This window comes from Pongo abelii, chromosome 17, assembly GCF_028885655.2.
Source record: "Pongo abelii isolate AG06213 chromosome 17, NHGRI_mPonAbe1-v2.0_pri, whole genome shotgun sequence".
Taxonomy (NCBI): Eukaryota; Metazoa; Chordata; class Mammalia; order Primates; family Hominidae; genus Pongo; species Pongo abelii.
In genome coordinates, this window is record NC_072002.2 from 25,158,692 (window position 1) to 25,185,207 (window position 26,516).

Here is a 26,516-nt window from a genome sequence, read left to right on the forward strand (position 1 = left end):
AGGAACAGGAACTATTTAGAGCAACCACAGGGAATGCTGGAGTCCAGCTGAACACAGCCTGAGCTCCTTGTCCTTGCTCTCCAGGGCGCCCTCAATCCACCAGAGTTGTTTTGTAAAAATGTGCAAGTTGCCATGAAGGCCTCCCAGCCTCAGGGCATAACTCCTCAGACACTGGTTCTATTAAATACACCTTGAGGTGGGACAAAACAGTCGTGCGGGAGGGGGTGGTAGAAACCGTGTGCAGAGTGCTATTGACATAGAAGTCTGGGCTGCACAAAATCTGCCATCTGAATCCAATCACGGGATTATTTCCAAAAACATCTCCCAAAGTTGCTATACACAGGTAACTGCTTCTTAGTAAATGCAAAAGAAAGGCATGTTTTCTCATAAAATTGGGTCTCTTGTTGGTGATGGTGGGTGTTTCTACTTTGATTACATATTGGAAGCATTTCCTAGCAGGGGCCTCAGACAGCGTCTCCAATGCTGAGAACATGAAGGTGCTGCTTCTCTCCTCTTCACCTCCCACTTTCCCAGTCTTCGAGATGTCGAATGAAGCTCTGCAGAGAAAACATAAACCCCACAAGGGCATGAATGTGAAAGTGTGTGTGTGTGTGTGTTTGTTGGTGTCAGGTAGTGGGGGCTGAGACAATGGAGGAGACGGGATGGGAGTGAGTATACCTCATCAAAGTAACTGACTTGGCAAATACACTTATGATGTCTTTCTTGCATATTAAAGAAGTCACCCTCATCCTTTATTATTTTTCTTGTCTCCATTCCCCTTCCTCTTTGAAAAACAAAACACACAGAAAAATATAAAGGCTAATAAAACACACACCTTGAAATAACCAAATGTTATCCTTTTGTCGTATTGGCTTCAGATTTTTCTATCATGAAGTAAATACAAATGACAGATAGTTACATCTCCTTTGTTCTCCCTGATCCTGTTCACTTCTCTCCCTCCCCTCAGGTAAGGACCATGATGAAGTTCGTGTTTTACTTTCTAATTCTTTTAGCACACAAACACATTCATAAACAATGTGTGAATTATTGTTCTGTGTGAGTTGACATGCATTGGTACTTATTCAGCTTGCTGTATTCACTCAGCCAGGGCCACAGGTTGGTTGCCCAGGCGATGCACTGCACAGTTCCTGAGGGTTGCATTCATACAGGCCACTATGATGGCTCCCTTGGGGATGTGCAGGATGGCAGCCTGCACTCCAAACTCTGTTTTTGAGATCCATGTTGATGCATGATAGTGAGTTCATTTTCATTACCTGATAACTTTCATCATGTGGCTGGGCCGCATTTCATTTTTCCACTTCCTTAGTGGAAGGCAACATTTTGCTACTGCAAACAGTGTTTCAGGGAACATCCTTATGCATGCATGTCTGCATATGTTCAGGTGCACACATTTCCCTGGGGAATCATCATTCTCTGTTTGAATTAACTGTGATTTTTAAAAAATGATTCTACTGAACAGTGTAATAAGAAAAAGACAAACGATAAAACTTAAAATATTTATTAGTATGAATCAGTGTGTGTTAAACAAAAAATAACATACAATTGGGCATTGTTGATGGAAATGCTTTACTACAGAATAGAATACATGGTGGAAAGGTCCTAGCTGACTGCAGTGGTGTCTTGTATGTGCAAGAACTGGGTCCAGCCCAGACGGAAGCTCTTTACAAAAACACGAGAAAAGGGAGCAGTTTGCACAACAGGGCAGCGCCACTGGATTACGGGGTCTGGTTTCAACAATAATGTTAAAACAGTAAGCTAGATATCCAGTCGGTCTGAATACAGTTCAGAGCTCTTTAGTTTATAAGCTAGCTCACCATTCAACTTGCCATGAGCATTGCAGAACAGTGAGAACTAGAGCCCACACAAAAAAGCTCAGTTTCAGCCACCACATGCCAAGGTCCTTGACTGTAGAGGAGATATTTCACTCATCCAAACCTTTCTCAGAAAATGAACTTAGTTCCCATTGGGGCACAGCCCTTATTGTTAGCTAAAAGTTAGTTTCGGGTCTTCAACCTTTTAATCTGCAAGGTAACGTCATATTCAACAGCCTAATGTGCCATTTTTAACCATAAAATGGCAAGTCAATTATGTGGCGATGTAAAATGCTTGGACAACTCCACTGCCATTCTCAGAGATTTCCATTGGGAAGCCATCCCTCTGAGAAGCCATGCCTACCTTATATTAACACATGGCTAGGGGCCGAACTCAGCCAGTGAAATGGATTACATGTCGGAGTAACACATATACAATCATATTTACACAGATACACACTCATGCCACACATGAAAGAAAAAAAAAGGGAGAAGGAACAAATTTTGGAAAATGATGCCAAGGATGCTACATCACATGAAACTACCTGAATTTTTTTAGCAACAGTAATTTCCAGGCCTTTACATAATATTACATGGTTATGGTTCAATTATTAGACAGCCAGGAAGTAATCCCGAGCCAAAACAAAGGAAGGTTGTAAAGCCTCGTTGTAGACAAGGCCTGAGCATCCACAGAGAAGATACAATGTTTATGTGAATCCTGGTGTGCCCAAGTGTGATCTACTCTCTTCACTGACTACTCTGAGTGCTGATGAGAATATATATATTATCCTCTGACTGGCTTGAATAGCTAAGGCAATACAGAAAGGTAACACAGTGGTTTCACACCCTCATGTGCTTTTGAAATAAAACCATGGGCTTATTAGTGGGTAGCTCACTATGTGTGGCTAAGACTAGACATTTTATGCAAAACACAACCACCGCAAACCCAGCCCAAAGATGCAAAACTCTCAGCTAGGATACTTACCCCTCAGCTAAAAAACCTGAACAGCTGTCTAGGGATAAACCCAGGTTCTCAGGGAAAACTGGATGAGGAAAGGTTACAAAATAAGCCTGCACGTCAGCTGGAAAGAGGTCACTTCAATTTTCAACTCAATTTTTTTTTTTTTTTTTTTTTTACCTTTGGCAAGGGGTATGATCATTTCTTGGCCTGTAAGCACAATCATGCCAACCATTAATGTGGACAATGTGGAAAAAACCCTAAAAATCCCTGCAAAGGCCCTGTCAAAACATCCAAATGCCACTTGCTAACAGTTTTTGAGGTACCTATTTGGGAGAGCCAAGTGGAACTCTTGAAGCAAAATAAATGTTTCCCAGCCTTCACATCCTAACACTGTCAATGAACTCTCTTAAGTTGAGTGAAGTGGAAGCGTGCTGAGTTACTGAAGTGCCAGGTCTTTAATCCAATCAGCTCACGACCTCTTTCCTGACTTTCGCAATATAGATTGTCAACAAAGGTTAGCTGTCCCTTGAATGCTCATGGCAAAGAAGGTACCAACTGGCCCTGGTTAGCACACAGCATGATTAACCATTTCTGAGCACCAATCCTAATGTCCTTTAAGAATCACCCCCTAATATAAGCCCTGGCAGGAAATCAACTGCTTCTTGATCTCAACTTTTTGTGAAAGTTAGAATGGTAAGAGAATTTGAATTTTCAGTAGGAATCAGTTCTCTTCCTTCCCACGCTTTTTCTTCCTTGACTTCCTTTGGCTTCAAACATCTTTAATTAATTGAGCAGACAGGGAATCTGAAAAGGAAGGTTTTCATCGGAGCCCATTCTCAGTTCCTTGGCATTCCAGGGTCGGACCTCTGGTTAGCCCTAAAACCCTTCTCCTCAAGCTAGAAATATAAAAATACTTTTTCTGATTTTGTAGTTTTTTTGGGTCTAGAATTTTAAAGTGCTGATACTTCCTCTGGCTGACTTTCCTGTAACCTATTATTAATTGCTATTATTAGAAGTTTGCCCAATGATTTAGATTCAAACATTAAATTTAATTCTAGTTCATTCTCTTCCCCTAGACATGACACCAAGAGATATTCTCTTAGTAAAATAATACTAGGTGCATTAAACTTCTCTAAGAGAGGAGGAATGTATTCCTGCGGAGGAGATGCATGTCAGGTGGTCTCTTGAATAATGTGTATATCCTGCATCTCTCACCACTTACATAGTGATTACTTAAATCACTCTTTCAAACTAGGCCACCCAATCCTAAAATTATATGGAATAATTTAGTTCGATTTGGTTTGTTTGGGTATATATGACCATAACTTAGAAAAATGTTCACCAATTAAAAGTGGTGTAGACCACAGTTTCTAATACACTTTTCCTGGCTTCTGTAATAGCTCAAGTCTCAGTCTGCGTGATGGTCCATTGACACTTCTCTGATTTCCTTCCAAAAAGTAATAAATAAAGGCTTACTTCCAAAGCTAGCTAAAAACTAATCTCCTGAACTAAATTTGCCTTTCAGTGAAGGTTGGTTAGGTAACAAAGGCAATGACACTGAAGTAGTTACTGGAATTTGGATAGGTAGCACAGGAAATCCGAGTGGAATGCCACTTTAGAATCTCATACACATAATAAGGCAGTAAGACTTTTGTACACATCCAAGAATTTTTAAAGGTATTTTTTTAAGCAAAAATGCAACTACATCCCTTCCATGTGCATTTCATACACTAAAGGCCATTTTGTGGTGGTGTGGTGGGTTTTCCCAGGGTTTTCTAAAATCCTTCTCAGGAACATTTCCTGTCCCGCCCCCTGCAGGTCTTCCAGGATGCAAAGCCAGTGTGCTCACTCTTCTCAAAGTGAGGTGCCAGGCCACTGAGCGTAGGGTCCTTCAGCAGCGCACAGGATGTGGGCTCTGGCTTCTTCAAGTACCATGGACCACGGCCCTTGGGTCAACAGCACCGGCGGCTGGCTTGAGTGGTTGGCTTCTCAACTTTGATTATTCCATTGTTTCCATTTTCATGGGGGTCCAAGGGTGGGATCTGGCGGCCTGGAACAAAAAGGAGGCCAAAGGTGAGTTCCCTTTCTTACAGCCAACACTGCACACACAGATTTTCACCCTGCTTCAACACTCCTGCTTAATATTTGGGCTGTGCAGAAAATAAAGGTGTTCCCGGAGGGGGTCCTTTCTCCTTCCTTCCTTTCCTCCCTCCCTTCCTTCTTCCTATTCTTTCCTCCCTAGTTCTGCTGCATGAAGCCCAATTCATGGGCTTAGGAAGTTCAGGTAAGGAACAGTCCAGCAGTTTCCTGATGGTGTGGAATTTCTGGGCTAGGAAGATGCACTCCTGGGGGCAGTTCCCATCCAGCCTCCGCTCATCAGTGCACTCTTCCCTCCCTGCCTTCCCAGAGACCCATCCTGATTTAATGAGCGGCTTTCATGGTACCGTGACTCCAACAGTAACAGTGAGTACTCATCCATCTTTTCTGCTTCTCAAAATAGAAACAGATTTGAATTGTAATCTTCCTAGCAGTGTCATTTATTAACACTTAGCCCATCATCCCTCATCCTGCCAATGCATTTAGATCATTAACTGGAAAGCCCTATAGAGACACCTTTCATAGGAAACAGTATTTTAATGTCATCCACAAGTAATCTTATTTTTACTTAATTTAATTTTAAAAATTATCAGAGAGTCTCTATAAATAAACACGAAATAAAAATTAAACAGGCAATGGAAGGGGCCAGGGAGATGATAGCTAAAGGGTATGGGTTTCTTTATGAGGTGATTTTTCTAAAATTGACTGTGCTGATGGCTGCAAAGATCTGTGAATATACCAAACACCACCGAATTGTACACTTGAAATGGGTGAAATGTATGGTATGTGAATTTTATCTCAATAAAGTTGTTTTCTGAAAAAAGGCAATGGAATCTGGAAATAACCTTAGTAGCTCCCAGTTTTCAAAGATTTTCACAAACACCATCCTCACCTCCCCCTGTGAATTTGATGTAATGGTCGTTATTATCACCATTTCACCGTGACTCGAGAACTTGAGCGCTTTGCTGAAGGTCCCATCAATAACAGGCAGTAGCATAGCTGGTGCTTTGATTATAATCTACGCCTTGACTTCCTGATGGGTCCCAAGGCCTGTGCTCTTCCCACTGAACCACATTAGCTCTCTCTGCTACTTTTCTATCCCCCTTGAAAAAGGCATGAAACACTAGCTCTAAAATGAGGATTTTGTTTTATTCTTGAGACAGCGTCTCACTCTGTCACCCAGGCTGAAGTACAGTGGCTTGATCATGGCTTACTGCAACCTCAAATTCTGGGGCTAAAGGGATCCTCCCACCTCAACCTTATGAATATCTGTGACTATAGGCGTGTGCCACCATGCCCCGATACATTTTTTTTTTTGGTAGAGATAGGGTCTTGCTATGTTGCCCAGGCTGGTCTCAAACTCCTGGCCTCAAGTGATCCTCTCACCTTGGTCTCCTAAAGTGCTGAGATTACAGGTATGAGCCACCAGGCCTAGGCTAAAATGAATATCTATATCTATCTATCTATCTATCTATCTATATATTTTGTTATTGGCTAGTTAGTGTGTTCATTTGCTAAGGAACCAGTAATTAGAAGTGGAAGGGAAATTGGTTCTAAAGACAAAGTCTTTTTTTTTTAGTTGTGGTATCTATTTATTTTTCCCCAGCACATCTTAAAAATCACACATGGGCATTTGCTTAGAGAACAGTACAGTCTAAGAAAACCAGTAAGAGGAGAATCTGAACACACACTGAAAGCACGGAATACTGACTATGTGTTGGGCCCTAACAAAGTCTTTTAATGCAAGTGGATGTTACCTAATGACCATATAGAGCGCCAAAACACCCCAGCAGAGGTGCATTTCCACAACGGACAAAAAGAGTTGATTTCAAAGGTAATAATACATTGTGTAGATCAGATGGTATAGACAGTCACCAAAGCTTAAGCATAAAGATTAAGGTCACCAGCATTTAACTCCAAACTCAAAAGTAATAGTAGAGATCTTCATTTGATGATGAAGCAAATGAAAAGTTTGCAACAATTTCTGCAGCTGTGGCTTTTGCCATTTTGTGTAGCCAACAGAGATCTACAGAGTTTTTGCAGGCCATCCCCAAAACACTTCAGTCCTAATCCCGGAGCAAAGGAGACCGTAAGTATGAATTTTCCTTTTCTGGACATGCTATTCTTTTAAATTTATCACAATTAAAAGGGAGTAAACAAAATGCCTCTTCTACTTGGTCAACCTTAAGTGATAAATAGAGAAGGAAGTCTCCAATGACTACCAGTACTCTTTAAATATCTAGCCAAGTCAGATCTTGCCAATAAAGTTACTTACTCCTGAAGAGAAAGGGGTGACAGTGTCGAGTTACATCATTATTGAAGTTAGTAATATTTCAGGAGCCTCCTGAGTGTGTTATACACTGCAATCAGGACTTTTGCTTTTGCACCTGAAATAATTTTGGACAGTACTATAATTCTCATGGGTCCAGCTGTTGCCCTAGTTAGCCAAGAGCTGTTTACTTATCAGTAAAAGGAGTTGACATTTTAGCATTTTTTACTGTATCAAAATCAACATCCTATGTTAACGTCAACTTTGTGGTGTCCTTATGCTAACTCTAATGTTAGCAAAACAGCATTAGCTTTTTAGCTCTCCATGACTTTACTTCCCTCATGTCTTGTTTTCATAAGTTTTTTGCTTTGGAAAGTACACAAATTAAAGAAAAAGTTTATATGTAAGACAGTTATTAAAGTGACAAAAGTATAGTGAAAATCTAGAAACAAAGAGCGTACAGATAGCAAAGTAGGATGCCAGGAAGGTCTGTCCACACCTTTCCTCGCTTTCCACCACCTCCTTCCACTTTGCTCTTCTCATTTCTCTCCCCAGTCAACAATGAGCACTGATGCATAGAATGCAAATTGAGGAAGGCTTGGCTCTGTCTCAAGGAGACTCCCCTCCTGCATGTTGTGAACTCTTAGCAGCACTCCTAAATCAGCTGTTGAACATGGCTTCTTAGGAGTGCCACGTTCTTTTATCTTCAGAATATTCAAAATTTCACTTATTAGAGTAAAATATTTCTCAAACTTCATTTTTCTCCTTTGGTAGAAAGAGTTTTGAGATGTGAGAGAGTCAGCATTCCAGTTCAATGAACTTGGACCAGTTATTTAAAACCTCCGAGCCTTCCTTTCCTCACCTATAGAACGAATGTGGGAAAGGAACACACACAGCCGTCACTAAAAGGGGAGGAACCAATGATGATGGAGGGAGTTCCCAGCAGTTGAGGGCTTCTGGGCATGGCTCATGGGTTTTGCATGGCGGGGAGAAATGCTGTGTGATTCATGGTCACGGTCAATTCTCAGGGTTCAGTTAGTGGACCGGGACCCACCCTGCTCATCTACAAAACTCTCAGCCTGGGATGAGTCACACACATGCCAACCTCAAACACAGGGAGAAGGAAATGCTTCCACACAGGGAAAGAGAAAAGCCAGATCATAACAATGAGGCCGGCACCTTTAAAAGGAGAAGGGAGCCTGCACCAGGAAACCAGAACGCAAAACCAGAAAGCAAACCCCGATCTTAGGGCCTAAGGTATTCAGAACTTACCGGAAGGTTCAAGGCACTTACACAAAGACATGGTTTTGGAAAATGGCCATGGCATTCTGTACCAAGGTGATCACCTTGGAACACTGTTGAATCAGTATTATTTACACAGGCATAGAGCAGGACAAAAATATATACACAAACATCTGAAAAGGCTCTGAGCCTCGTCTGTAGGTTTCCACTCTTATAAAATGTGCTCTAAGTAGTCAGCCTCCAGAACAAGTTGTCCTTGAGCACCAATTTGAGGCCAGAGTGTTTATTTTAATAGGGTTTGGATTTTGTAAGATGCTGTCTAGGAGAAGTTTAAAAGACTTTTTTTTTTGAAGTTCAGTTTTCCTGAAAGTTGACAGTCTAGAGGAAACGCAGGTTTTAGAAATGATTCCACAGGAACACAGTATGTGAAAACAAATTCCTAGCCTGTAAGTTTTATCCTGGCTCTGAACTGGGCTTTCATGCATTTACACACAACAAAAATAAAACAGCAAGCTTAGCTGGGGCTGTTCCCTTTCCCTGTGGACCAGCCATTTCCTGCGCGAGCGCTGATTCTCCCGCTAACCATTCCGCTGTATGTAATTCTTCTCTCCTTTCATTCCAGTTCCAGTATTTACCTGGCTTGGTTATCTTTTGTTTGGTGTTAGCAATGCTGGCAGTTGCTGTGTAACATCCATTTCTTGATCTGATTTTCTGACTCATCCAGATGAGTAACTTGACCAAGTTTGCTAGGACTTGGCAGTACTCACTCTTGATAATGACCTCTAGCCTCTAGCCTCTAGCCATGTAGAGAGGGGGTCTCTGGAACACAACAATGACTCACGATCATGGAACATTGCCCTAATAACGTAGAACAGGGGGACACACACATGCTACTTGAAGTTATTCCCTATCACTCTCCTCTTGCTGCCATAAAGAAGCCAATATTAGGATTACTAGAAGGCCCTGAATATTAGGATAAAGAGGAACGCGCTACCTGCTATAAAGGACCGGAATGGATTCTCAGGTGGGAAGCTCATTGGGTCAGGAGGCCTGGAAAGCCCAGGTCAGGGGTTAGGTGAGCCTTAAGTGTGCCACGGGGAAGCAGGAAGCACAGATGGAAAGGGACACTGTGGAAGATGCTTGGCAGGAGGTGACAACTGCCTGGAGGCGGGAGAGTCGAGACAGAGACCAAAAAACCTGAAGTTAAAAGTCTAGGGAGGTAAAGAAGTGGTGATGCACCTGCACGAGGGGAAACAGGGGAGGCCACGATTGCTCCAAAATGCTGAGGTGTCCAACACAGAGGGACTTAAGCTACTTTAAAATCATTAGGCTTCCCCCCTCATTCTCAGCAAACTAACACAGGAACAGAAAACCAAACACCACGTGTTCTCACTCATAAGTGGGAGTTGAACAATGAGAACACATGGACACAGGGAGGGGAACATCACACACCAGGACCTGTCGAGGGGTTGGGGGCGAGGGGAGCGAGAGTATTAGGACAAATACCTAATGCATGCAGGGCTTAAAACCTAGATGATGGGTTGATACGTGCAGCAAACCACTATGGCATATGTATACCTGTGTAACAAACCTGCATGTTCTGCACATGTATCCTGGAATTTGAAGTTAAAAAAAAAAAAAGAAAAGAAAAGAAAAAAAGAAAACCTTTAAAAAAATCATTAGGCTTCCCTACCACTCAAAGGCACCTTTCCCTTTCTCTTTTTAATTGATAAACTTTATTTATTTATTTTTTGAGCAGTTTTTGGTTTACAGAAAAAAATTGAGTGAAAAATAGAGAGTTGGCATATACCTTCCTCTCCTCATCTTCAATTTCTCCCATTTTTAACATCTTGCTTTAGTGGAACATTTGTAACAACTGATGAACAAACATTTGCTGAAGACATTACTATTAAGGATAGTCTATAGTTCACAGGAGGGTTCACTTTTGGCACTGTATATTTTATGGGTTTTGATAAACGTATAATAATATGTATCCTCCTTTATAGTATCAGACAGAACAGTTTCACTGCCCCAAAAATCCTGTGACCTACCAATTCATCCCTCCCCCAACAACCCACAGCAACCACTGATCTTTTCACTGACTCCACAATTTTGTCTCCTCCAGAGTGTCATGTAGTTAGAGTCACACAGTATGTAGCCTTTTCAGATTGGCTCCTTTCACTCAGCAATATGCATTTAAGGTTCTTCCACATTTTTTATGGTTTGATAGCTCATTTTCTTTTAATCCCTTATAATATTCCATTATATGGATGTATCCCTTTATTTTTTTAACACTTAGAAATTATAAGACAGAAAAAGCACAAATCAAAAGGGAAAAAATCTGACAAACTACACTTCATCAATAATTAACCTCTTTTCTCCAAACAACACTGTCAAGAAAATGAAGACAAGCCACAGCCTGGGAGAAAATAATTGAAAAACAAATATCTGATAAAAAATATGTATCCAAAATATATAAGTAACCTTTAGAACTCAACAATAAGAAGACAAACGACCCATTACAAAATGGGTAAAATTTGAAGAGGCTCTTCACCAAGTTATACAAATTGAAAACAAGCTCATGAAAAGACACTCAACATTACTAGTCATTAGGAAAATGCAAACAAAAATCACAAGGAGATACCACTATACTTCCTTTTGAATGGTTAATATTTTACAAACCGACAGTACCAAGTGTTGACAAGGACTTGGAGCAACTGGAACTCCCACACATTGGTGGTGGTAACATACTGTAGTAAAACCACTTGGAAGACAGTTTGGCATTCTAATCTTAGAAAGTTAAAAACACACCTACCAGATAAACCAGCCATTCCATTCCTTAGTACTTATACACACAAAGACTTGTACATGAATACTCATAGCACCCTTACTGGTTATCACCCAAAACTGAAAACAATCCAAATGTTAGGTGAATAGATTAACAAATTGTGGTTTATGCATGCAATGGAATACTATTCAGGAAAAAAAAAAAAAGGAACTCAGCAAAATCCATATTGTCTTAAACTCTGCAGGAAAACTGATCTAATTTCTTGGATAAACAAATTGCATAAGGGGAAAAAAAGAAAGATGGAATGGAAAGCTATTGCTTAAGAGAGGCCTAAAAGACACACCAACTAATTCCAGCATGTGGAGATTATTTCCATTCTGATGTAAACAAATGGTAACATGCAAACAAAGAAACCACTTATGACAACTATGAGCTTTTCGGAAATTTGACCACCAACTGTTTATTTGATGATAGTAATTAATATGATAACAGCATTCTGGTTATTAATATGAGAACATAGTTGTCATTGTTTAAAAAAATTATGGACAAAATATTTACAGATTAAATTAGATGTCTGAGATTCTCTTCAAAATAATACAGGTGGTGAGCACAGGATGGGATAGAGATGACACAAGCTTGGTTTTGAGTATACAATGGTTCACTATATTATTCAGTGTACTTGTGTATATGTTTGAAATTTTACATAATAAAGTGTTTTTAAGTTCCCTGGAATCTGACCATCATGAAACAACCACTGTTAACATTTTGATATGTGTCCTTCCAAGAAGGATATATTCTTGGAATAATATTTATCATTACATATATTTCATATATTATGAAATATATGAAATATATTGAAATAGATGATGAAATATTATGAAATATGAAATATATTATGAAATAAGGATATTATATGAACTGCTCTGTAACTTCCATTTCACACTCAATGACTGATCTTTTTATGTCAGTAAACAAAGATTTATGTCATCCTTTTGAATCACTTGTTTATATGAGTGTACCACGATTTCTTAAAAACTATTTCCTAACTTTTGGACAGTTCAGTAATTTCCTGTTTTCTGCTATCATGAATAATGTTACAATAAACCACGCTGTGCAATGAGACATGATATAGACAAGCTAAGAGCATGTGCCCCAGAGCCTGCCTGCCTCTCACTTATTAGCTGTGTGCCCTGGGGAAAGTTACAAGCTCTCCAGGCCTCAATTTCCTCACCTGTAAAACAGGGATGATAGCAGTGCCTACTTCATAGGATCAAGGGTGCATTAATGAGCTGAGTATATATTTCAGCAATTGCAACAAAAGCACAGAATCAGAGCTCCATACATATTAAACCTTGTTATTATGCTTGCACATCTGAACAATTTCTTCTTTAGAATTGCTGGAATAAAAGACATGCCTTTTGAGACCCAACTTGCCCATATGCTGAAATGACATTATTTTACATTCACTAAATTAACTTTTTTGGGGTAAGAAAGTCTGTCCATTTTCTTAAGTGGATTGCATTTGGTAAATTAACCTTTTTTGGGGTAAGAAAGTGGACAAACTTTGTCTTTGTCCTTTCCTTGTCCCTCAACTGCTAAACTTACCTTCACCTGACAGCTTGCTGTACTATTATAAAATCTGCAAACCTTTTGCTTTGCTTTAAAATTTCTTTAACCTGCTATTAACCAAAGATGCCTAGAGCACAACACTCTTGTGAACAAATGTTTCCAGAACAAGACATGATCGCTACCCACAAGTCTTAACTTGTTGTCTTTCATATTAACACCCTATTCCAATTTTCCAAGCCAATATGCTTGTACCTCTAAATATATTTACCTTATTTATTCATTTATTTTAGAGATAGGATCTCGTTCTGTTGCCCAGGCTGCAGGGCGGTGGCACAGTCATAGCTCACTGCAGCCTCAAACTCCTGGGCCCAAGTGATCCTCCTGCCTCAGTCTCCAGAGTAGCTGGGACTACAGGTGCACACCACCATGCCCATATATTCACCTTAATAAAACAAATGTTTCTCACCTTGCTCTCAAACTAACAACAAATATAAAACCTAGTCTAATGTCTCTAGTGTCTCCAAGTGTAATTTTCAGGAGAAAGTCCTGCTTTCTCTGCCACAGTCAACATTTAAATTAACTGGAGCAAAATGCATAGCTATTTTGCTGGGTTCCACCCAATCCAGACATTTTTCTGCTGAGCCTGTAGCTCCATGGGACTCTCTTTGCCGTCAGGAAAAGTTAAAACACTTCTAAAGAAATATTTGAGTTGAGTAATTAAAATCCACAAACCAGCTGGCCATGGTGGCACACACCTGTAATCCCAGCACTTTGGGAAGCCAAGGCGGGAGGACCACTTGAGCCCAGGAGTTCAAGACCAGCCTGGACAATACAGCGAGACCTCATCTCTAAAAATAAAAAAATAATAATAATCTACAAACCAAAACGTGGGTTCACCACATCCAGAATCCTATATGCTAGGCTCATAACCAAATCCAGCCCAGAGCACTTGTTCCTATGCCAATCCTCCTCATTCTGGGAAACAGAACCCGGGGATGACTCTTGGTAACGCTGTCTTCCTCATTCCCCATCTCCTTCCAGTGTTATTGGTTATTCTTCCAGAAGATTTCTGAAATCCAGCTCCACTTCCTCCACCCTCGTCCAAGCCACTTCTCTCCCTGATTATGACAATCGCATGCCAACTGATTGAGACATGTGGAGACTTTCCTCCTTCTAAGTGTGATCTTTTTTGTAAATGTAAATTGGACACTCTGCACTCCTGCTTTAAAAGCTTGAGGGGCTTCCAATTGTTTCAGAGTATCACCCTGACACCCACGGCAAGGCCCTGCTGAGTCTGTAACCACAACTTCCCACGGCACTCCTTGCTCTTCCTCAAAAGCACCACGCCATTTCCTGCCTTGGGACTTGGCTCCTGCAGTTTGCTCTGCCTGATAGCTCTTTGCCCACTGGCCTTTTCTCGTTTTTCAGGTCCAGCTTAAAATCATTTCCTCAGGGAGGCCTTCCCCACCCAATCTAAAGCCACTCCCTCGCCCCACAGTAACCTCTCACAGTCCGCTCCTTCGCCGGGCAGCACTGATTACCAAGAGTCACCAGACAGCGATCTGACTGTGCCCACAGCTGTCTCCCCCTCTCCACTGTCACTGTGCTTTGTCACCGTGCTGTCCCCAGGGTCTAGCATGGCACCTACCCATAAAAGAGTACAGTATATATTTGTGAATAAACGAAACAAGAGTAAGTAGGCTTGTCTAATTTGCTGTTCTTCAACCTTAAATTCCCAGAGAAAAGTGAATACATTTCACTTTATATCATGAGATGAGGACGGAGATCCAAATTCAAAGCCCCGAATTTAGCACCATTCCATTTATTAGTCTCAGCTTTATAGGTAATACAAAAGACAAGCTCCCAAAGAACTTGCAGTCTCCCTAGAAGAACAGACACATACCTAAACGCTTGGAGAATCATTTAAAGATAGAATATGTTTAAGTGTCAAAATGGCAGAACAAACCAAAAGTAACCTCAAGTTTTTACTTTTCTTCCTTGGGTGTAAGAACCCAAGGAAAAAAAATAAACAAACCCTGGGTAGAAATGCATGGAAGAGAATTAGCCACATGCAGGCAGATAAAGTAGGTCTAAAAATGTGATTTAGAAAAGGGTGTCTGGAGGAATACCAATCAGACGACAATATATTATATGAGGAGGACAAACTGCACAGATCACCCCAAACAGAGAAGCACCTAAATCCTTTACAGGGTAGCTTCAATCTTTAAAAAGATAACATATTTTTGTAAGCAGTCTCTGGTTAGACACTGTATTTGCCAATGTTCAGAAAACACAGTTGTCTCATTTCTGGTTTATGAACACTATGGGACTGTAAAAGAGAAACATTCATCTCTTCATCCGAGTCAATGTGAATTAATTTTGTTTAAGCACACCTTTTTAAAGGGCTTTTATTTTCACAGCTCCTTAACTTTTTATTGCATCTTTTCCCCAGGCATAGGCGACTGTGGAACATTGCTTTGGGGAGCTTAGGTGTCAGCAATATGTAGTTCTATTTTAAGCTCAAGGAGGGGCACATGTAATATAAGTAGGAACAGGGAAAAGAAAAATAAATGAAAATTCTGCGCAATATATTTAGGTGTACTTGGAATTGTCTTTTAAATTAACCTGCAATTAGGCTACAGAACCCCATTCTGAAGAAATTCACCTGAAGGAGAAAAGAGGCAAAAGATAGGCACCAGTGCTTACACATGCAGACAGACAGGCGGACAGATGGACAGATGGACAGACAGACGGATGGATAGATAGACAGATGAATAGACAGATGTACAGATGAATAGATAGATAGACGGACAGATGGATAGACAGACAGATGGACAGCTAGAGAGATGGATATACACACAGATGGACAGAAGCACAGACAGAGACAAATGGGCAGATGGACAGATAGACAAATGGACAGATGGACAGACGGATGGAAAGATGGATAGACAGACAGATGGATAGCCAGACAGATGGACAGACTGAGGTTTTGCCATGGCTGTGTATTTACAAGCTTTCTTTGTCAAGGCAGTTACAACCAAAGTATAATAAAACAGAAACAAACAATTGCTTATGTGACATGAAAGATGAGGTGATATGGGTATTTGATGGCTTATATAGGAATTAATTACTTTGAAACCATAATTACCCATGTTTAAGCAAAGCACTTGTTTTTTCATAAAGTAGACCACCAGGATCTGAGGAATTAATCTGTTCAAAGTCCCTGTCACACACAAGAAGGGATTTAGACTGGATAAATGTCTTTTAAGTTATTACTACAAGCCATGTGTGGTGGCTCACACCTGTAATCCTGGCACTTTGGGAGGCCGATGGGGGAAGACTGCTTGAGCTCAGGAGTTTGAGACCAACCTAGGCAACATGGCGAGACCTTGATTCTACTAAAAATCCAAAAATTTGGCTGGGTGTGGTGGTGCACACCTGTAGTCCCAGCTACCCAGGTGGCTGAGGTGGGAGGATTGCTTGAGCCCAGGAGGTGGAGGCTGCAGTGAGCTATGATTGCACCACTGCACTCCAGCCTGAGCAACAAAGACTCTGTCTCAGAAAAAAAAAGAAAAAAGATATTAGTACAGTACTTCCTACTCAGGCTTCTTTTCCTTCGGGTCCTTATTTGATATTTTTAAATTTTAATAATGACTTTCATAAACTTCAGAAAGACTCCCAGCTGGTGCAGAGACCTCAAGCTGAAGTTCAGGTCATACAAGGCACCAGGCTCCCCTGGCTGACCACTGCTATCTGTGCTGGGGGTCTTCCAAGGCCAGGGAGCTAAGGAAGAGGAGGGGGCTCTGCGGAATACGTGGGGCTGTAAGGACGGAAGGTGCTAAGGCAATCGTCCTCAGGAGCTATCTAGCTTCATTCGTTAAAACCACCTGTAAAAATAAAATGTTTCACAGCTGAACATAGCAGAAGAGCCTCACGCCACCAGAAGAGAATGAGTTTAATCTGAGGAAATGTGAGGCTAATGTAATGAGTTTGAGCCCAAACTTAGATGTCACCCAGAGTGACACAACTCCAGAGAGCACCTGCACCCACTGACCATGATGGAGAAGGGAGAGGAATGTGGGGACATGGGGTTTCCCACATGAAATTCCAGCCCCAGCCTGCTAGAGTTCAGCCATTCAGGGCAAGGAGCCTGAAACCATTCTGTTGAGAGTAAGAAATCAAAGGAGGAAAGAAAGGGAAGGTGGAAAGAGGGGAAGGGGGTGAGGAAACCAGTGAAGGAAAGGGCCAGCGGCTGGAGAGGGGAGGCTCCAAGCCATTCTTTTGCACATTTCTTTTGCATATCTCTGCATAGTGTAGGTAAGGCAGGCAGAATTCCCCATCTCCAGTGAATTCTCCATCAAGTCAACATAAACAAAAGATTCCCTCCTGTGGGTTCTTGGAGCCTAAAGCAAAGCACTCAAACCAGTTAAACAGAAATCAAAACTGTTCTGGGAAGCCACGGCTTCTCTGACTTTGAGAGCTCTGCCAAAAAGGATCTCAGGCAGGAAAGAGATCAAACCATCAGTTTCCCTTCTGGAGTTGTCTGGAGCTAAGATATTTGAGGACAATTACTGTTTTGGGGTTCAACTTCTCCTAAGGTGGATATTCCAGGAACTTCAAGGCTAGCATTTCATCAAACACCTGTACTTCTCCCAATGTCCCTGATAATGCTCCGGTCGAACTTTCCTGAGGGTGTCTCAGAGCACTTTTCCCAGATGGCTGTCAGCAGGGACTTCTCTGGCAGAATCCAGAACAGAATGACACAACCAGAGAACTTATGAAGGTTAAATCTGTTAAGCTGGAAGCCTCACAGCTGCAGATAGATGTGTTGGCAGGGCCACTAGCTGGGAACCAGCTCTGGTTGATAAGGTTATTGCCGGGGAGCCGGTATACAGTGAGCATAACAGGACCCAGCACTGGGACCTGGAAGGAGGCTATCACCCTCCCTAATTAGCTCACCAGACACAAGGGGTACCTGTACACACCAATCCTGTATCCAATTCCCAATTTCAGGTCGCACAGGATGGAAACATTACTTTTTGTAGGAGATTATCAGGCAAAAAAAGTTACTGGAAGGTTCCCTCAGTTTACCTAGAGTCATCCCATCTAATGGGTGACCTTGAGTTCTATACCTTGTCTATTTTATCTCTCCTCCTAACATAAAATGCTACAGAATGCATAATTTTCAATTAAAATAAATTTTATTTTTGCAACAGGATTACTTCATTTTAATTTACAGAACTCAGAGTGAACAGGTTCCAGTACAGAATCATGGAAATCTAGAATCGAGAGGATAATAGAAGTGGGTATTAACAACTGCACAGCTGTAGATTTTGTATCCATGGCATCCGATAAATTCACACAGAGGAAAAGTTCACTTCAGAGTTCTAAAATGTTATCCTTTGGCTCCCAGAAGCATAAAAATGCAAGTTGGGCTGAAAACCCAATTTCAGGTACTTACTGATTCCTTGAAAGAGCTCTTCGATATTAATAGCATTTTTTGCACTTGTCTCAACCACGATGGCACCTATGGATTCAGCGTATTCCTTAGCATCCTTCAGGGGAACCTCCCTGGAAAAGAGGTCAAATATAGACAGGAAATGAATGCTTTTTTTGTAAAATACAAATCACCCAAAAGACCAAACAGCTTGTGCGGCAACAGCTCCCTTATCTTCTTGTAGAATAATAATTCAATCACCTAGTATGGTGATCGAATGGACACCTAGTATGAGTGAGACTTTTTAAAGTTTGAAACCCAGTCTCTGGCATCCATGAAGAAAAGACATGCATATATAAAATAGTGTTCCTGCTCCCTCAGAAGAATTCCAGAACAGCAGGGAAAACCACGATGAATATGGCAGTACACATTTCAGCTTTCAGAGCTACAGCTGATTTCAACTTTTTTCCCCATTACCTGACTCAATATTAAAAAACACCAAACCTCTGTTAGTATGTTTGTGCACACATGCTTTTGTGAAACTTTTTACATCTTATCTTTCACAAATCAGAGAAAATATGTAATGTGCTGTGACAGTTTAGAAACGAGCATAGTTATACCGACCATGGCTACAATACAGGATGGCATATCTGGACTTCATCTGTAAAAGGATGTTCTCGCAAAGGTTTTAGGGCATGAACTCTATTTAAATGAACAATTAAAAAAAAATCTCCTCGGGAGGCTGAGGCAGGAGAATGGCATGAACCCGGGAAGCGGAGCTTGCAGTGAGCCGAGATTGCACCACTGCACTCCAGCCTGGGCAACAAGCAAGACTCCGTCTCAAAAAAACCAAACCAAAACAAAACAAAACTCACCCTGAATGCACCCGATTTCATCTGATCTTGGAAGCTAGGCAGGGTCAGGCCTGGCTAGTACTTGGATAGGGTCTACGGCCATACCACCCTAAAAAAATCTATTGACCTCTTTTCAATGTGAAAATGCTGTGGTGGATCCAAAGATAAAAAAGATGCAGTTCCTATTCTCCAGCAGCTGCTGCATGCCAGTCCCTCTCCCAGGGGCCAGGGAAAACACAGGTTCTGCCTTCTGGCACCTGTGCTTTAGAACACAGACAAACAGGGCTCATCCAGGGGCACTCTAATCCACAACACTGCCACATAAAGTGCTTCAGGAGCAGAGGGGGAGAAAGTGATGTGTTCTGTTCAATGGCCCCCAGGAAGATGCCCAGAGGTGGTCACCTTAAGTGTGGCCATGAAGGCTAGGCAAACGCAGGTCAGAATCTGGGATGGGACAGCCTGAGCAGAAGCCCAGAGACAGGAGAGTACACACATTCCCGGAGATTATTAAAAGTTGATTCTGCACCCAGCACTGCTGGGGGTGTTATGGTGGATTTGCAAATGAATAACACGGGCCTGATTGGAGAGAATGTCAGAGTGGTTGGAGCTGAGAGAGGGAGGCACACCATGTCTGTCTATACCCAGAGGCCACTGAAGGACAGGAAGTAACAGGGTCAGCTCCACAGTCTAGGAAAAAATGGTGCATAGAATGGATGCAGGTGAGGAGAAGAATCTGGAAGTTCCTCTAATGCTGCAGGCAAGAGGTAACACAATCCTCGACCAGAAGGATGGCTATTGGAAAAGAGAAGAAGGAGGACACAAAATCAAAACAGAGACAGAGAGTGATGGGACAGTGCCCACCTCCCCGCCCCTTCCTCTACCTGCCTCAGAGCCTGTAAATGGCTTCAAGAGGTTTAAAGTTACCAAGGAAATTCTACTTTGGCATTCAAATTCCTATGGGACTCAAATCATATGCAGGGAAGACCCTTCAGTCCTAGCTGGAAAAAGCACCTAACTAGGGTCTACCATGTTAAAGGCGATGGCCCCGGCCTCTCAGCCAAAGGAAATATGTCCCTGGAGCCAAGTCAGCGGATACCTGTGCTTTCAAACTGCAGGGAAAAGTACACCCCAACATTCACTCTCTTGTTTGTAACAGACAAGTCCTAGGCCTGTCACAGGGATTATGCTTGAGTTTTTCTGGCAACAGAACTTTTATATTTGAAAGATTACAGAAAAGTGCTTTTCTCTGTGCAGTTTGGCATGATATCTTTTTTTTTACTTCCTCCTGAAGTTTTTTTTTTTTTTTTGACAGTGTCTTGCTCTGTCGCCCAGGCTGGAGTGCAGTGGCATGATCTCGGCTCACTGCAACCTCCGCCTCCTGGGTTCAAGCAATTCTCGTGCCTCATCCTCCTGAGTAGGTGGGATTACAGGTGTGCACCACCACGCCTGGCTAATTTTTGTATTTTTTGGTAAAGACGGGGTTTCGCCACGTTGCCCAGTCTGGTCTTGAACTCTTGGCCTCAAGTAATCCGCCTGCCTCAGCCTCCCAAAGTGCTGGGATTACAGGCTTGCGCCACTGCACCCAGTCTCTTCCTGAAGTCTTTATCAAAGCACAGATAAAGGGTGGGGCTCATCTCTGCCCACAATGTGGTGCAGGAGGAGATGTCACCTACTACCCTACTGGGGGTGGGGTGAGGAGCACCTGGCAAGCAAGGATGCCTCTGGGCCCGCAGGTGAGAGGAAATCACATTCACAGGTGAAGCACTTCCTCAGCCCCTCTAATCAGTCCAACTGCAGGACAAGGAGGAGCGGCACAGGTTCACCAGGCTTACAAGAGAGCAGTTATCATGTACCACAGCCCATCATCTCCATCCTGAGGATGACCATGGCCAACAGGCTAATTCCTTCACAGTCTACAACATAGATATGGAGATGGGAAGATAAGAAAAGCACACCCTCAGACTCCTTCCACGACTAGAGGTGGGTCTCATTAAATCATCGGCCTGCCAAAGTGACAAGCCTAATGAGAGGTGAGACAGGGCTTAACCCAAACCCGTCAATCTGTCCACCTCCCTCTCATGGGGCTACAATGGCACAAGCACCCACCGGCACCACATGCCAGAGGCTGTTATTTCCATCTTGATAGACACATGCGGGGCTCAAAATGTTTCAAACTGTCATATGCACTGGAGTTGGGGTGGAGTGGGGCAGGAGCCTACTCCATCCTCCTAAAGAACAGGTGCTTACAGGAAGAATCTGGAGGGCCAGTGAAACTCCCTCTAATGTGAACTAAGATTAGAAGGACCAACCACTCTTGAGTCTGCCAAAATATGTCCCCATTACTGTGGCATAATAAAAAATACAGATTCGGTCTTTGCCCTGGTTCCCAGCACAGTTCTCCCCAAACCCTCAGAGTTTCCTGCGTGATAGGAGTGTCTTCTGGTATCCTTGAAAAGCCCCTTCAACCATGCCTGAGTTTGATAGGGTGTGGCCCTAGACCATCCTGTGGCCTCTTCAGGATGAGCCTGATTGCTGGAGGAATCAACCACATGGTTAGAGGGTTGAACCTTTCAGCCCCAACCCCGGCCTCTGGGGCTGGAGATTTAATCAATCTTCATTAGTCATCTAAGTAAGGAAGCCTCAATACGAACTACTGAACACAAGGCTTGAGAGGGTCCGGGCTGCTGAGCACACTGGTGAGCTGGGAGTGGTACCCCCGAGAGGCTGGAAACTCCTTGTCCCACTCCCACCCCTCGCCCTCGCTGTCTCTTCCATTTAGCTACTCCTGAGTTGTGTTCATAACAACAGAACTGTATGTCAAATTAATATTATAGGAGGCCTTTGCTTCGGACTAAGCTCCTGCATTAGGTCCCACGAGACCAGACTGAAAATAAAAGCAGTCACCCATGCTTAAGTTCCCCTTCACCAAACCCAAACTAAGTAGTTACCTGACCTTCTGAGAAGTCACAAGAGGTAACAGCCAATTTCCCAAATAGGCCAGCTGAAATCTTCAGTAGCCATGGAATGAAGTTCCCTTCGCTTTAATCCTTACATAAAATGTTAACTAATCTGATATTCCACTGTTCTGTTTCCCTGTCCCTCCCTCTGCCTGTCCCCCAAGAAAAGTATCTTTGAAACGACTAGCAGGCTACTGTTCCTTGTTCCTGCTTTCTTCAGCCCTTCTCTGTCTATAAAGCCCCTCTGCTTAGCCCATGGGAACACTTATTCTATTTTATGGAATGATTCATTGCCAATTCTAGAATCATGAATAAAGCCAATTGATTTTTTTTTTTTTTTTTTGAGACAGAGTCTCGCTGTGTCGCCCAGGCTGGAATGCAGTGGCGCGATCTCGGCTCACTGCAAGCTCTGCCTCCCAGGTTCACGCCATTCTCCTGCCTCAGCCTCCCAAATAGCTGGGACTACAGGCACCTGCCACCACGCTCGGCTAATTTTTTGTATTTTTAGTAGAGACGGGGTTTCACCATGTTAGTCAGGATGGTCTTGATCTCCTGACCTCGTGATCCACCCACCTCGGCCTCCCAAAGTGCTGGGATTACAGGTGTGAGCCACTGCGCCTGGCCCAATTGAGATCTTTAAACTAAATTTGGGCCATGCACAGTGGCTCCTGCTTGTAATCCCAGCACTTTGGGAGGTCAAGGCAGGAGCATCACTCCAGAGCAGGAGTTCATGACCAGCCTCAGCAGCATAGCAAGGCCCCATCTCTACAAAAAATAGGAAAAATTAGCCAGGTGTGATGGTGTGTGCTTGTGGACTCAGCTACTCAGGAGCTACTGAGATGGGAAGATTGCTTGAGCCTGGTGAGTTTGGGGCTGCAGTGAGCTATGATTGTACCACTGCACTCTAGCTTGGGTGACAGAGTGAGATACTGTCTCATTCATATTTAAAAATAAATTTATTGTAATTCCTTCCTTTGACAGTAATCATAATTCCTTCCTTTGACAGTACACTGCTTTCCTGAGTTCTGTGAGTCCATTCTAGTGAATTACTGAATTTGAGGGGAGGTCATAGGAGACCCCAAATTTGTAGTCTGTTGGGCAGAAATGCAGATAACTTGGGGATACTGGAAACTTGCAGCTCTAGTCTGAAATGGGAGGCAGTCTTGCAGTATTGAGCTCTTAACTCGCAGGGTCTACACTAACTCCAGGTAGTCAGTGTCTGAATTGAACTGAATAGTAGGACATCCAGTTAGTGTCAGATAAATTGCTGTCGGAACAAGTGGTGTGACTACAATCTGTGAGGGGAGTTTTGCGAAGGTGAGAATTCACTTCCCAGAATGTCTTGCAAACATGTAAAACCAGGAACACTTGAGAACTCCAGCTGCACTTCGGGAGAGGCCACTGCACAGACCCATGAGGCAGAAAGACTGCCACCACAGGCCTCCTGTCATTACGATTATGGGAGGGTACGGCATCCAGTGACTTTTGTTTATTTTTTTTTTCAACAGGTGTATAGTGTTTACTATATGCTGGGCATTGGGCTAGGCGTTGAAACAGGTAAACTGAAACGAGTTCACCCAAGCCAAGATATAAACACGCAGAGAGTTAGTTTTGACGGTAAAGACTATTTTTAGACTTTCTAGACCAACCTATATGCAGAAATCACTGAGAATTACTGCGACTGCGGGAAGTGTGGATGCAGATCCCCTCAGGCCAGCCCCGGCCCCTGGCTGCTCCTTCACAGACGTTCCCGGAGCTGATCATAGTCTGCGTGGCCCATCAATATCAGCATTACTCAGGGTTTCGAAACTCCCTGACTATCTGAAGCCCACCCCCATCCCAAAGCAGCAGCGGCGGCCAGCTCCAGGCAGGCCGAGTGGTCAGGATGGAGGGTGGAGTCCAGAACCCAGCTGGAGTCCCTCCTGAGCCACTGCAGGATGGGGTGAGCGGGAGAACTGGGAAAGCTGGAGACCGCAGGAACAGCTGCGGGACCACAAAAGAGACCAATCAGGCTCAGGTGATGGGGATGAAAGCACTGAGTCAGGATGAAGGATGGGTGACTGCCTCCCACGGTGGACACTGTCCTGCAGAGCATCTTAGGGACCTGCTGTTCATGCTGTGTGGTTACAGGCTTGGGGGCCACAGACTCCACCCTTTCTCTTCCACGTCTGGACACATCTGCCCATTGAGCTAGCTAGCTGCTGCTCATGGCAAATGGACTTCACAAATGCAACTTGTCAAAGCCGCACCAACCACCTCTCACCCACGGATCTGCCACTCTTCTCACAAACCTGCTGCTTCCCAGGCCAGAAACCACTGAGTTCCCCCGCACAGCTTCTCCTCTAGAACACCTCAGTGCTCTGTGATAAAGCCTGCTTATCCTCCCTCCAGCCTCACTGCCAACCTGCTGCCTCTGCTGCAGTCACCCCCTCTTCGCTTCTCACAGGGACTCCCGCAGTTGCCTTTCCTGGTCCTCTAGCCTCCTGCAATCCATGTGCCCACGGTGGGGACTCTTCAAACTGCGAATCTACCAAGTATTCCTATGAATAGGATTCTCCAACATCTTCTGATTGCTGGAGAATCAAACCAACGCCTTAGCAGGACGGGGCTTCATGCCTTACTCTTCCCCTGTTCACCCCCGAAGCCACAGCCATTTTAAATCAGCTGCTGGTGGTGGAACTTTGGGTTCTTGCACCCACTTCTCCCTGTTCAGGTGGCAACATCTCACACAGCCTCCTAGAGAGCTCAGTCTGGCAACCCCTCCACCAGGCTAGATGCTCTTCCCCTCTTCCTGTCATACTCCTATCATCATACAATCTCCTTGTGAAGCTGTCTCTCTGTTCAAACAGGCTGTGGATGTCTTCGGACCAGGACCATGGCTTTTGTTTTCACGTCCAGGGATCCTCACTACCTGGCTCTCGGGAGGCAATCAGTAAGCATCTGCTGAACGACTAGATGACAAAAATCACCCCAAGTCGCCTTCAGCAGAAAAGAGGAGTGGGTAGTGGAGGGACCTATGGACTTAGTGGGAAGTGTGGTGAGTGCTGAGACAGTAAACTGGAAAAGATCTGGGACTAGAGGCACTAGAGGCTCACCCAGCCTTCCAAGTGGGCTGAGAGGGAGGCTTCAAGGGTGAAAACAACATGAAAGGAAGCCTCCTCCAAGTCCCAGGCTCTGATGTTAACCAGCCTGTATTCCAGCGAGGTCCAGGCAGTGCCCTGTCGTGTCTCTTGGACACAGGAGGAGCCCTGAGCTGGTCCCTGGCACTCAGAGGCTTCTCAGCAGGGGAGGGGATCAGGAAACAACATTCTTGTGGGCTCCAGCATTTCCAACAGGCCTGTGCTACCCAATAGGGGTGCTTGTTTTGTTGTTTGTGGAAGTAACCTGGCAACATGGCAGCTGCCTCGATCTAATTTCAGGGCTGGTTAAATTCTTTGTGGTCCTCCTTCACTGATGGCTGGGGGAAAGGAAGACAGGTACACCAGAAGGAATCCTGAAGCCCTGCCTGTGAGGGAAGGGAATCAAATCCACAGGCTAAGGGTAGAAGAATGCTTTTCTCTATGGAGGTTTGCTGGGAAGGTTCCTTTGGAGAGAGATGAGCTCCACCTCCACTCCCGTCTGCCTGAGTACACTCAGGCATCCTGGCCGTGGGTTTTGGCTCAGAGTCGTTCCCAGGTGGCCCAGATGAGCACCTCACATGAGAGGGTAAATACAGGCGGCAGCCCAAGTGCACTGCTCACAGAAAGAAAGCGATCGTCTCCACCAGTAAATACCCTTCAGTGCTCACCTCCCTCAGGTCTATGTCATCCATGCATTCCACGAGGCTGGGTGGACATTTTACAGCAATGCTCAGTGTTTACGTAAGGGAAAAGGAGGTTGATATTATAAAGTGCTCAGAATAATGCCGGGCACACCATAAGTGTTATATCAATGTTTCTTAAATGAATCTTTGCAAAGCCGTCTCAGCGAGGATGACAGCATGGCACTATTTTCTTACAGAATGCCAAAAAGACTGAGGAAATGATGCGAGTAGAAGAAACAAGTAAAGGCCCTTCATAGTGTTATCCGACTCAATCCCTTCATTTTATGCCCAGGAGAGCTCCCAGTCCAATTATCAACATTCCACAGAAGCATGAGGGGAGCACAGGCCAGATCAGCCAACTTGACAAGTATATTAATGTTCATAAGTCACCCCAAGAGTAGAACTGCATTGTACTTTGAAGTCCTTTCTCAATGAAAAAAATCTGACATTAATCCTGAGAAACTTTTATTCAAGGATGGTGAATAACTTTTTAGAAGCCATGAGTGTTTCTTGTTCCATGACATTCTTGTACATGTTCTCTGCCCAGGTTGGTTTTGGATTATTTGAGGGTTTTTTCCTCTTATTTATTTGTAACTGTTCTTTGCATATTATGGAACCTAGCCCCTTGTAATACATTTTCCGAATTTTTTTCAACCTGCTATTTGTATTTGATTCCTGTTTATGGCATTTATGCCACTCAGAAGTTTT

At 43.4% G+C, this 26,516-nt stretch overlaps 1 protein-coding gene across 1 annotated transcript in view; it reads right to left on the bottom strand.

Moving 5' to 3' along the window:
• Nucleotides 1-1,503: 1,503 nt before the first annotated feature.
• Nucleotides 1,504-26,516, bottom strand: part of RAB31 (RAB31, member RAS oncogene family) — a 154,449-nt gene continuing 129,436 nt past the window's right edge. The window contains exons 6-7 of the mRNA XM_024235838.3: nt 18,220-18,329; nt 1,504-4,843 (exon numbers count right to left, since the gene is read on the bottom strand). Of these exons, the coding sequence (XP_024091606.1) occupies nt 4,746-4,843; nt 18,220-18,329 (208 nt within the window). The 3' untranslated portion in view covers nt 1,504-4,745. The remainder of the gene's footprint in view (nt 4,844-18,219; nt 18,330-26,516) is intronic.